Genomic DNA, 13,603 nt, shown 5'->3' with positions numbered 1-13,603 from the left:
GTTTCCAGTCAGATCTCATCTCCATGTGCTTCTCACAGTATGAGTAGCTCACTTTGCTTATGAGAATCTATCTAGTGTTTAAAAATACAAAATTATTTTTCAAAATTAACATTTTATAAAACTGCCCCAAATTCAAGCTATTTAATCGAGTAGTAGCAGTGGTAGAAGATACAATAACAGTGTAACCTATTTAGATAAAAGAAACAATTTCCTTAAAAAAAAAAAGAAAATATATGTTCATGCAAAAACTGGTATATGAATATTCATAGGGGTCTTATTCATAATAGCAAAAATGGAAACAACCCAAATGTCCACCAAATGATGGATGGGATTTTTAAAATGTGGTGTATCCACATGGTGGAATATTATTTAGCTATAAAAAGAAATTAAGTACTGACACATGCTACAACATGATGACCCCTGAAAATATTATGCTAAGTGTAAGATGCTAGTCACATGGGACCACATTCTTTATGATACCATTTCAGAATAGGCAAATCCACAGAGACAGATTGCTAATGCATATGGGATTTCTTTTGGGGGTGATTAAATATTCTGGAATTACACAGTGGTAATGGTTGTATAACTTTATAAATAAACTAAAAACCACTGATTTGAAGACTTTAAAATGATGAATTTTATAGTATGTGAATTATATCTCACTAGGAAAAATAAATTTGAAATAGAAAAAAAAATGAACGAGTGTCAATTCACAGTTATATGATATTCTAAACTATTCTCAGAAGGACTCTTAGGAGCCTTTTCTCTCTGGTATTCAAAATGGTCCTTTGGGACTTCCCCGGTGGCCCACTAAGACTCCGTGCTCCCAATGCAGGGGGCTCGGGTTCAATCCCTAGTGGGGGAACTAGATCCCACACGCACGCCGCAACTAAGAAGCCTGCCTACCACAACTAAGAGTCCGCATGCTACAACGAAGATCCCGCATGCCACAACTAAGACCCAGCACAGCCAAAATAAATAAATAAATATTTTTTAAAAAACTAGATCCTTGGTCAACAAAGTCTGCTGTTTGATTCAAGATTATCTTGGCTCACAACATTTAGAAATAATTTAATTAATTCACTAATTTAACAAACATTTATTGAGCACCACCTCCTATATCCCAGGTACCATTCTAGGGTTAGGGATACAACAGTGAGCAAAGTTCTTATGGAGCTTACAATCTAAACCTAGTAGGAGACAAGACAATAAATGAGTAAAATACACCATAAGAAAAACTAAAAAAAGGAAACAGTGATGGGAGCAGAAGGTCTTGCACAGGGTGGCCAGGGAAGGGAACTCAAGCAAAACCCTGAATGAAGTGAAAGATCCCAAATGCGGACATTTTGGGAAAAAATAAACCAAAAAGAAGAAATAGTGTAAAGGTCTTAAGTAGCAATGTGTTTGAGGAACATCAGAGACTAATGTGGCTGAAGCAGCATAGGGAAGGTAAAGAGTAGTAAGAGATGAGGTCAGAGAGGTAGTGGGGAAACCGGTCTTAGTGCCTTGTAGACCACAGTGAAGATTCTGGGTTTTACTCTGAATAAAATAGATAACCATTAGAAGATTCTGAGCAGGCAAATATTGATGTCACTTTTTTTCAACTTCTGCTATGTGTCATGTATATAGACGGTAGAGAATCAGAGTGAAGGCAGGAACACCACGTAGGAGGCTACTGCAGAAGTTCAAGTAAGAGATAACAGTGGCTCGGATGAGGTAGTAGAAGTGAAGTTCATGAAAAGCAGCCAGACTCTGTACGTATTTTGAAAATATTCCTAGTTATTGAAAACTGGCACATTAAACAATATAAAATAAGTACATTAAGCATATTTTTTACTTTATCATTCTGCATCCAGCAAATTACCTTTTAAAAAGCCCAAAATCTGCACCTAAAGATTTATATAAAATGAAGCCTGCCACAACATTATTTATAATAGGCAAAAACTGGAAACCCAAATAACCAAAAATAAGAATGGTAAAATAAATTACAGTAGCATACAAGGTATGATGGAAAGAACTAATACATTAGGGAAGATATATGTTTATTGTTAAATATTCGTTTTACTCTGTGTATCAAATACATTAAAAAACGTGAGCTGTAATCCTATTGTTTTTGCAGTAAAAATTTAAAAACCTGAAAGTATATTCACTAAAATGTCAAGAGCGATTATCTATGGATGGTGGGATTGTGGCTTTTTATTTTCTTACGTTTGGACATCTGTATTTTATGATGATCCCGTAATGATCCTACCTCATTTGTGTAGTTTAATAGTTTAAAAAAATAAAGCAAAACATCCATGTTACATTATTCTTCAGTTGCCCATCTTCCACTATACCTTAATTACAGGGATAGCAATGCTTCTTCAAACTGTCATTTCAAAAATCATTTCAACCATAGATGGAGAAAATTCAGGAAAATTGGAAAAGAGACCTTATCTATCTACACTCCCAGCTCCACTAGTTTTAGTGAGGTAGATCACAGGATACATGAAATGAGTATGAATCTTTGTCCAAGAACCTCCTGACAATGTAGAAATAAAACATCCTACACATGCATAGTTAGCATTAACTTCAAGGAAAGTTACCCCCAAAATTGTAATCACTAGCTACTAACTTCCATTAGGGAAAAAAAAGAATTAAAACAAAATTCTTACCCCTTTGACTGGCCATTTGCCCGATTTTCAAAAAATTTTATCTCCAAAATATCATTTACTCCCAAAGAATGAACTGCTTCAGTTAAGTCTTCATCTGTTGTCCACTGCAAGATATTTCCCCCTCATTAACCATCAAAACATATCCAAGATTTTTACTGTTTCCATTTATTTTTTAAGGGTAAACTCAAGATAAACAAGAGAAAATGCTCAGTGCAAATTAAGTACAATTACTGCCAGTCAACCTTCTATTTTTAAATAGCACAAAAGTACCTGAGGACATAATTTTATCCCTTGATAAGCGTTTTGGAAATTAGAAGGTACATACCCTTAGAGAGAACATAGATTTTTTTTTTTTAAACTCTTAATGAGTTTTTGGTCTCTTACAGCTTTCAACTGCTACAACTTTAAATTTTCAATAAAACCAACCTCACTTGTCACTTCCTTTCCTTAAAGGAAGTTATTTGGGGAAATAAACTCCATCTTCTGTTTCAATGTAAGATGGAAAAAAACAAAACAAAACAAAACACCTAACATGTACTTTATATCAAGTATTTAATTCTTAAAACATAAAAGTCCTGTATCACTCCCATTTTACACATCGGATAGAGATAATTATAACCTTTTCCAAGGTTATAAAATTAACATATGTAAAAGCTAAGATTCAGAGGCTTACTTAGCAACCATACTCTTCATAACTACATTGTTACTGTCTCCAATATTATAAAAATTGCTCAGGGACTTCCCTGGTGGTCCAGTGGTTAAGACTTTGCCTTCCAATGCAGGGGGGTGTGGGTTCGACCCTGGTCGGGGAACTGAGATCCCACATGCCTCGTAGCCAAAAAACCAAAACATAAAGCAGAAGCAATATTGTAACAAATTCAATAAAGACTTTAAAAATGGTCCACATCAAAAAAACCCAAAAAAACTTAAAAAAAAAAAAAAAAATTTCCTCAGACTGGGTAGTGGGAGATAGATCAATTAGTTTTTTAAAAATGTAAACATTTAAAAATGAAATGCTATTAAGGAAATGGAACAGTAACAAGTTTTGATTTCTAGACAATTTAAAAATTTTCAAGTATGTGTAACAAATGTTTCTAAGTAGAGATGCAAAAATTCTATAGGACTATTTTAGTAAATATTTAAGATTTAATACTAATAAAATAGATAACACTGAACATCCAGCTAATGAAACTCCCAACCAATAATAATCCTACAGTCTCATAAGTAACCCAAATTAAAATACAATGTATATGGCAGCATTTCCATAAATCAGATTTCAAATTATGAGTGAAAATGAAACTCAACATGTCTGCAGTATGATTTAGATAATGAAAACTCTTAAAACCAGGAGTTGTACTGTGTTTCTCTCCTGCACTTCTGAATCCCGGTTTGAGACTTTATGTGAACATTTTTCTTTATAAAACTGGGAGAGCTGAAGTGTTGGAGTAGTAAAATAAAAAGAATTGATTTGAAGATAAAATCGAACCATAAGTAACTGGAATCTCTACCAAAACAAGGTGAATGTCTACAAAATTCAGAACTAGAAGATTTGGAATTTACGATATTTTAAAGGTACTTGTATTTCATTTCCCTCCTCGTTGCATAAGCAAGCATGTAGAACCAGTCTAGTAACTTCAAATTCTTACTTTATAAAACTGGAGAAAAACAACTACTGAACAGTTTGAAATCAACCACCTATGATTTAATTCATATGTTAAGTCACTTACCCATGTTAGATTTCCAATATATAATGCAATTCTCTTTCCAGTATACGTATAGACAACATTTGGTGCTGCTCCTTTACCCACATCATCACCAACAGTTGGTGGGAGAGTATCCATGTAATCCCGATCTTCTGGGGCATCTCCATTATTTGCAGATGGAGAGATGACATCATCATACAAATCTATCTGATCATGCCCACCATATTCAGCTTCCTGAGATACAGAAATAATGCTCTAGATTATACAATAGTCAGACTACTACTAAACAGATTTGAATGCAAATTCATTCAACTATTTTGTTTTAAACATTTGGTAGAAGATAGAAACAGCCAAAGATCTCAGTACAAATCTTTTCACTTTATGCCACAGACGTATTCTTCTGGAACAGCGCCTATAAAGCGAATTTCTATACAATCAATCCTATTTTCCCACCGATATTTATTATAATACAGGAAATAACATTCCTCTAGGAATAGAATAACATGTAGACAAAATAAAGTAATAATAAAAAACTTTCCATGGAAATAAAATACTCTAAAAGTAACAACACATGAATACAAATAGATGGGCTTAAAATTTTTTTTTGACACAAAAATATCACAAAAATCAGAGCCATTACAAATCTTTAATATTTAACAGAAAAATACAACTACTGTTTTCTTTGGTATTCAGTATCTTGCTTCCCAACTCTGTGAAAGCTATTAGTTTTAGAAAAAGCATAGTGAGCTAAGCCATAGGAAAGGGATAAAGAAATGTGGGTATGTAAACGATTCCATATGTCACAACAAATGAACAGGGGAAAGAGAAACAATAAATAAAACACAGGTTAAACTATCCAAATTAGTATCTATTAATAGTTTCATTATTCTCAGTCAACAAAGAGTTAATGCTTACCTGACTTCTTAGATATTAGTCAATTGGCAAAAGATATCTACATACCCAAGAGAAAAGGGATACGAACAAGGATCTAGTAAAGCTTTGCCATTGTCACCAGCAGAATTAAAGCAATGCTAGTAGATGCCACTTACATGCCCAAGTGATACGCAAGTAAGAGGTAAACGAAAAAGAAGCAAATATGTGAACAGGAGAAAAATGGAAAAATAGGGTTCAATCTGTAAATAAGCACAAGAAAAATGAAATGCAGGTACTGGCAGAACACTGAACACCATTTAAATTGCCTTTGGTAACAGTTACTGGGCCATAGGCTTGACTAGCCAGTATCAGAGGAAAAGTTCTATTTTTATCTTCTTCCCTTTCCACCGCTAAGTACCTAGATGGATGTGAACTATTTTATTCTTATGAGATAGAATATTTGAGATAATAAGAGAAGAGAGGCAATTACACCTAGAAAACAATAAACTTAAAGAGTTCAGACATAACTCATATCCTCTCCATTAATACAATTCACTAAGGATGAATACAAATGGCACATAAGGAAAAGCTAATAGTTTTAGGGACTAACTATTATATGGATAAAGAATGACACAGAGAAGGTATTTGTGATGACTGTGAACAGATCAACAAAATATTTTTATTATAGGCCCCAAGGGAACATGGCTGTTGTTTTGTTATTCAGAAGGGAGCCAGAAAAAGATTTTTTAAAAAAGAAACAGAAAAAGAAGAGAAAAATCTAGAAGGGGAAATACCACTTATAACACATAGCCAAAGGGACCTGAAATTTGTAAAGTCATTTCAGGTAACCTGCATAACGAAGTTATCCAATTTACTGATTATGTAACAGAATCTCTACATAACAACATTGTTAACCAGGTTGAATGTCTGTAACATTTAATAAGGAACAAAAATCTCAAGGTAAGTCAGAGAACAAAACTATCATTAGCAATGGGCAGAAACTAAGACCACAAGTCACTGAATAATGCCATAATTTTGTTTGTACAATACCAAAATAACCTTTGAGAAATGAGTTTTTAAAAACCAAGCAACATGATCAAATCGCAGTGATAGCAAAAATTAGAAAAAAGAAGGGTGAGTTTTGTTATGAAGTTTCAGTGTAGCTGAAGCCTTGGGTGGCATGGCTGCAGCAGTGATTCCACACACTTAAGATACTAAAAACCTTCCCGCAAGGGGTAGTGGGCACTTTAGACTCTTTGGCAATCCAGTTCTGTACATCAAGTAGAATTATTATTACTATTATTCAAAAACAGTTGTGTTTCCATCCTCCTCAGCAGAGACTATAATCACACTATATGGTCTGAGGGAGAGTAAAAGAGAATGCAAGGGTTATTAATAGCAGCACTAAAATAAAAGTATTTAGATTTACACTTTCATGAAACAGGTTAACACATTATGATTTTTCATTAGTTGTAAATCTAGGAAAATGTTCACATAAGTAGACAATCATTTACAAGCATAATTGCAGCTACACTAACCTGGTGAATCACCATGACTTACTATTTTTGTCCATCCACGAATTCCTATGTTGACACCAACCAATTTTCCATACTGATATGATTCTACCAATATTTAGGATCAGCCATTTTGTCTGGTAGCTGGACTGCTTCCAATTGGTTGAAGTATGATGCTAATTGAGACCATGGTCCTGGGGTTTGATCTCCATGTGGACTAGTTAGCTTCGCTCAGTTCCAAGGCCACAGCCTGTACTTCTAGCCCCAATGGTATGCATTTGGACTTGGTGAAAAAATATTAATGAATCTGAATACATTTGCCACCATTACTAAAATGCAACTCAAAACACATACTCTTCTGTAGTATCAGTAATCTTCCTTTTCAGCTTTAGCATATCACACCTATCCTCCAGATTAAGGAAAAAAAAAAAAAAAATATATATATATATATATGCACACACAGAACACATCCTACTTTCTGTTCCCACTCTAAAAAGGGGGAAAACATGCACATTCTGAAATTATGGAAAATGTATATCACAGGTCACATATAAAGAAGGTGAGCTCTGAAAGTCTATTGGACAAACTTTGTCAAAGAGAGACAGTCCACAGTGTCAAGTTCTACTATGTAGTCTTTTCGATTATTACCATTAGGAAATTTTAATGGCATTCAAAAACAACAACAACAAAAAATAATCAACATTACCCCTCTAATTATTTTAGATACCAAATACTGCCCAATTGTAACTATCTACTTTTCATAGCAGCTAATCACCAATAGAGCTGTACATTATATATAAATTCCAGTAGGCAACAGCTCTTAGGGTTTGTTAAAAAATCCACTAAGTTATTTCATTCCCTACATTCTAATTACTATAATCATTTTAAAGGCAAGGTATCCTTTCAAGATTGTACACTTCAAGATTATGTTCCTCATGATATATGAGTAGCTGTTGCCGAGTCAGAGAAAACACTTAAGATGGATAGTAAAATAACCAAAATTCAATTAGCTCCTTTTAAAAGCAGTGTTTCTCAACCTTTTTTTCATTATCATTAACCCCTCCCTCCAAAGAGTTATTTTTTAGACACACTTTCCCTAATCACCTCCCATAAAATTTTAATGTCACAGATATACTGTATACCATTATTGGGATGACTGCGGTATAGTTGTACTATATCTTCACTCTCCCTGATAGGCCCAAGACTGCTTTTGGTGGTCCTAAAATTGTATTAATACCACTCCTGCATTATATGATAGTACCACTAATGGCACAGCAAAGGCCACTTGTTCAAAGTCCCCGTAGTAAAAAAAAAAAAAGGAAATTTAATAGTCATTTCCATTTTGAGAAATATAGCAGGGGGAAAGGTTTTATTTTGCATTTACAAAATGTACTCTATACCATGGAAGAGAATATAATATACCAGCACATAAAATCCAACAGCAGATAATCTAATACATATTTATCTTTTTAGAAAATACTTCACTTTCTGATTTTGTCTATGTTTCAAGTAGATATTAAAATTAGTTTGTAATCCCTGTAAAAAGCTCAACTAATGGTAAGGAAGCCAACTTTGTACTAAAAATATGCCACATAAACCACAAAGTGGGCAACTGAATGAACTACTCATAAATAACAAAACTGAGTAAGAAGAGTTCCAGCTCCCCTAAACATTTCTATCCAAGTGTCTGAATCAATCTCTACCTACCTCAGTTTCCACCTTACAAGCCCTATCTTAGAGGGTTCTCTATTCAACATAAATTTATTAGAAATAAGATTTCACTGATATTTGCCTAATAAACTTATTTTCCAAAATTAGCTAGACATTGGCTATAGTAGATACACAATAACTAAATATAAACTATAACGACTCATAAAGGCAAGTAGAGTTATAAGCATGTCTAGGTCTCTAGCTTCCAAATGAATTTTTTCCCACTACCTATATACATTTTCATTTTAAAGTTGGATAGTCAAGATTACTAAGTGAGCACTGCTATCAGTGACCTACCACCAGGTACATCAGTAACTAAATTCCACATTAAGAGCTTTTGCTCCCCAAACAAGCAAAATACACACTATTTCGACGCACCCAGTATAAGCTTTCCTGAAGTTCACAGAATCTGACTTTCCTCTCCTCTGCCAACAAAAATTCTACAGATAAAGATACACATAAAGGAGTAGTTTCTATAACACATGACCTGTCAGAGTGTTATATTTATGTATGTGTCTCTCAATCCCACTACAGTGCACTCTAAGGACAGACTATCTAAACTTTGTATCCTTCCTTGTTGGCATATAACAAATACTCAAGAAATGTATATTAAACAATTGGGTTAAAAATTTTTTTAATTTAGTTTTGGTCAAAATAAAAATCTATAATTATTAAATATTAGGCTAGTAACTACTACCTTCAAGTACAAATCCCAGTTCAAACTGAATTGATACACACTATAGAGGCTGAAACCAACCACTTTCTTCTCAACTCCAAATCCAAGGTAGAGATTTGGAAGTTCAAATTCTTCCACTGGAGCAACTGTTCTCAATTTGGTTGGTTACATGCAAAGACCTTCAACTTAAGAACTAAAAGAACAGCTATAAAGAATAGCTGAGTCCCTTGTGCCTTCTCCCCTTCTCCAATTTCATTCTCCATTCTTAATTCATCTGGTGAAGAAAGGAACTATTCTATAGTTTCACTAACTTTTTCTCACACCATCTCCAAATTAAAGTTTCTTCTAAGACAGCTGAATATCTAACATTTTGAAATAGGTTTATACTGTTCTTTACCAAAACACACATGAAAAAAAAGCATCATAAAAGTATGACCATTTAAAATTTAAAAAAATTAAAAATACATGAATTACAAAGAATTTCAAAGCATACTGTGCAATTAAAACTACAGCTCACATTGAAGAACAAAGATTTTTTCCAAATGTTTACAGCAGTTTAGAAGCCAAAGTCAAGACCCGTTATACTTAGCAAAACATTTTACTCAACTACAACAAAATAGTCATAGTTGGGACTTCCCTGCTGGCGCAGTGGTTAAGAATCCTCCTGCCAGTGCAGGGGACATGGGATCGAGCCCTGGTCCAGGAAGATCCCACATGCCGTGGAGCAACTAAGCCCGTGCGCCACAACTACTGAGCCTGCGCTCTAGAGCCTGTGCTCCGCAACAAGAGAAGTCACCGCTCGCTGCAACTAGAGAAAGCCTGTGTGCAGCAACGAAGACCCTACACAGCCAAAAAAAAAGTCATAGTTTACTGTAGCAACCAGCAGAAGTAATGTCACCAGCTAATAAGAGTGCAAAATAAAACAATCAACAATAATTTTGTAGTTGCCTCTAATTCTGATAAAGTTTCAGATAAATATTTCAATGATAGTAACATTATTAAAAATGAAGGATGAACCTTAAAAACCACCAACTATCTTTATGTGGCCATATTTTGAACAGGAATTACCACAGCAAGCAGAAGATTACAAAGGCCAGTGATATGCAAAATAATAACAAAAACAAAGTCTCTATTTAATCCCATTAACCGATTGAAAAGTATAAATATCTTTATAGTAAAAATCATCCAACTATGTGTGAAACATAATACTATATGTACAGATCAACAAAAAGTTACATTTTTAAAAGAACCCTATAAAGCAGTTCCTCATCAGGGCCACAGAATTTTAATCTCTTCTTACCTCCTGCTCAGTCAGCACTAGTTACTGCACAGGGATAAGCAAGTATCACTACATCCAGCTATACAGGTTAGAGAAATGCCCATCCCAAATTAAATAGGCAAAAGCCTAAAAAATATTTCATTAAAAGGTTCTGAAGAAAGCTCAACTTCTAAAATTGTAGCTCAATTCTTCCTTTATTGTGGGTAGAAAGACAAAGCAAATATATTTTCTTGTAAGAAAGCTAATGAAGACTGTCTTGAACATTTAACTCTTCCTTTACTTCCAGATACGGACCTCTTTTCGATGGAATGTTACACTCATTTGATAAATAAAAGGAAAAGAAATTTCTGAGAAGTCTTTGTCTACTGACCTTAAAAAAGGATTAGAATCTGACTGTGTTTAGCACTCAAGGTAATTTTCTAAACTGTCACTGACACAACTCAGGCATCACATATCCAAAATATAAGCACAACAAAAAGAAGAAAAATTTTTAAAACTTAATGTTTGATTACAGTGGGTTACGTTTAAATACATTCAGTCTTTAACGGAGTAGGAAATATTTAAAGCTAATTGGATTTTTTTTTTTCTAATATTTAAACCAGGGGCACAATCATCCCTCAAAAAAACCAGAAAGGATTTCTAGCTTTCCCTATTTAAAAAAAATCTTTAGCCCCTAGTCACAAATAAGATCCTTAATGGAGGGGGGAAAAACCCACAATAACACATTAACCAGAATTTTACTAAGCTTCTCATATGGACCTGGAAAATATAAGAGATAAAGCGATGAGGTGCACTGCAATTAGGCACAATCTGATTTGTTAAATGTGTTACTACGTAAAAGGGAGTAGAGATGTAAGCAGTAGGCTTACAGCTTAAACTTCACTACTCCAGTAACAATCTTTCGCAAGGATGCCCAACATCAGACATCACAGCTCCGCAGGTAGTCCTTCTAGGCTACTGTGGCCAGTGAGACACCGGAAAAACCTTGCATTCTCACTTTCTCCAGCCTTTCAAAACCCCTCGGAGGGCAGTAAACATTTTGCTTTCGGAAATCGGGTCATAGCTACAATCCTTTATTTTAAAACTAACACCATGTGAATTTCGGGTGAGATTGTTTCATCACACCTCTTATCTCTTGGTGAGCTACCGCCTTTTTTGTTCCATCCAACCCTCGGGCGTCCAAGTCTTCCTTTTCGCCCGGGCCACCTGTCTTATACCTACAGGTATTTTCATCACAAAGGCCAAGCACGAACGACTGGGCCTCAAAGGCACTACAAGCCCTGGGCCACCGAGGCAGGGAGGCAGCTCACCGACTTTTTAAACACGATCCATGGGTCCGAAAGTCAAAGGACTTGTTGCAAACGTGCCCGCCACGAAGCCGCCTTCCCAGAGTGTGAGGGGAGGAGGGAGAAGGCGCCACGCCGAAACCTGTCGCAAACACGAGCAGGGGAGCGCAGGAAGCAGAGCGCGCGGGATACAAAGGGCCGTGAATGCGGCCTTCCATGAGGCGACCGTGCGCCGACAGAGACAAAATGGAGCGACCGGAAGAATCGAAGCCCGAGAGGCAGGGCCGGGGGCGAGACGGCGGCCGGCGCGCGCCCCGCCAGGTTTTCTCCTCGCCCCGGCGGCCGGGGAGGGGGCGCAGGGGCGGCCCATTCTTCCCCCCCGCGCACAAGCCGCCCCTCCGCCCAGGCCTAACACGGCGGGAAGCGCCCGCCGGCCGCCGCCAACAATGGGGAGCGAGGCAGCGGCGAGGGAGGGGTCGGCGGCGGCTGCACGGCGGCCCGCGTCCGCGCTCGGGGACCCGCGGCGGGTGGCGGCGCCCGCCGCCCGCAAAACGACGCGGTAGAACGAGGGGTGAGGGGGGCGCCGCGCCTGGGTCGGGCGGCGCGGCCCACAGGCGCCAAGGGCGCACGGGCTGCAGCCGCGGCGGCTCGCGGCCCACGGTGGGCCCCGGGTCCGCATCCCGGCCGCAGCACCGCCTACTTCGGCGGCGTGGGCCCAGGGCCCTCACGTACCTGGTTGAACTCTTCGCCCACATCCGCGTAAATGTCTATGTGGTCCACACCGTCCGCCATCTTCCCTCGGCCTCGGCCGCCGCCGCCGCTACCTCCTGCAAGTCCGCCCGCCGCGGCAGCAGCAGCGGATCTAGCGGCGGGGGCGGGGCGCGCTGCGTCACTTCCGAGGGCCGAGGCGGGGGCGGCCGGGGGCGTGCGTCCGCTCCGCTGCCGCCCGTTCCGCAGGCGGAGAAGAAACACTGCACCTCGGAGGGCACAAGCGGTTTCTTTTGTGTGTCTGGATTAGGCTTGGGGGGCGGGGCGGGGCGGGGCGGGGCGGGGCGGGGGTGGTCCCAGTCATTTCCAGAGACTGTGGTTTCACGTTGTCCCTGGCAGACTCAAGCGTTTTGTGATATTTTCATTTCTCAGTTTTACTTACATTTCTCACAGCCAGGGCTTTTAGAGAGGTGGAAGTTTTATGTCACGATGAAATACAAAGTGTAGCTCCGCTTTCTATGAGCGCCCAGAGAGGATGTCTCACCCCTGCCACCTCAGAGACCAGCAGAATTTCGTTTGCCTTGTAAAGGCTAGTTACCTGTTGATGATTATCTTGAGTTATTTGCATGCTACTTGTGTCATTTGCATGCTGTTTATCTTTCCATCTGTATCATCGGCATCGTCTTCTTTCATCTCCTCCGCGTCCCACCTCCCCCCCAACCTTTCATCTGTCTTCATTTGTTTCCTCCTTTGAGCTGCAGTTGGTTTTCTCTGGGATAGTTTAAATGCCTCTAACTTGAATGCGGTCCCCCTCGGACCCACCCTATAAGGTGGAGGTATCTTGAGGCAAGGGCTTCACTCTTAGACTAATAGAATGTCAGAGAACTGGAAAAGGTGTCATTGGATCCAAACATCTTTTACAGATGAGAAAGGGAACTGAGGCCTAAAGAATCAGATTTCCCTGGTGGCACGGTGGTTGGGAATCCGCCTGCCAATGCAGGGGAGCTGGGTTGGAGCCCTGGTCCGGGAAGATTCCACATGCTGCGGAGCAACTACGCCCGTGCGCCACAATTACTGAGCCTGCGCTCTAGAGCCTGTGAGCTGCAACTACTGAGCCCGTGTGCCACAACTACTGAGGCCCGTGTGCCTAGAGTCTGTGCTCCGCCACCACAAGAAGCCCGGGTACCGCGACAAAGAGTA

At 38.5% G+C, this 13,603-nt stretch overlaps 1 protein-coding gene across 6 annotated transcripts in view; it reads right to left on the bottom strand.

Moving 5' to 3' along the window:
* CPSF6 (cleavage and polyadenylation specific factor 6) overlaps positions 1–12,667 on the bottom strand; it is an 85,797-nt gene extending 73,130 nt beyond the window's left edge. For 4 of the 6 annotated variants that reach the window (XM_082351641.1, XM_082351642.1, XM_082351643.1 and 1 more), the window contains exons 1-3: positions 12,428–12,581; positions 4,382–4,591; positions 2,655–2,758 (exon numbers count right to left, since the gene is read on the bottom strand). In XM_082351641.1, the coding sequence (XP_082207767.1) occupies positions 2,655–2,758; positions 4,382–4,591; positions 12,428–12,487 (374 nt within the window). In that variant the 5' untranslated portion in view covers positions 12,488–12,581. Of the gene's footprint in view, positions 1–2,654; positions 2,759–4,381; positions 4,592–12,427 lie in introns of all 6 variants that reach the window. The other 2 variants (XM_082351646.1, XM_082351645.1) reach the window with 2 other exon arrangements.
* Between the last annotated feature and the right edge of the window lie 936 nt (positions 12,668–13,603).

Source organism: Balaenoptera borealis, assembly GCF_965194805.1.
Source record: "Balaenoptera borealis genome assembly, chromosome: 13".
NCBI lineage: Eukaryota > Metazoa > Chordata > Mammalia > Artiodactyla > Balaenopteridae > Balaenoptera > Balaenoptera borealis.
Note: the sequence above shows the minus strand (reverse complement) of the source record. Positions and strands in the feature narration are given on the sequence as shown.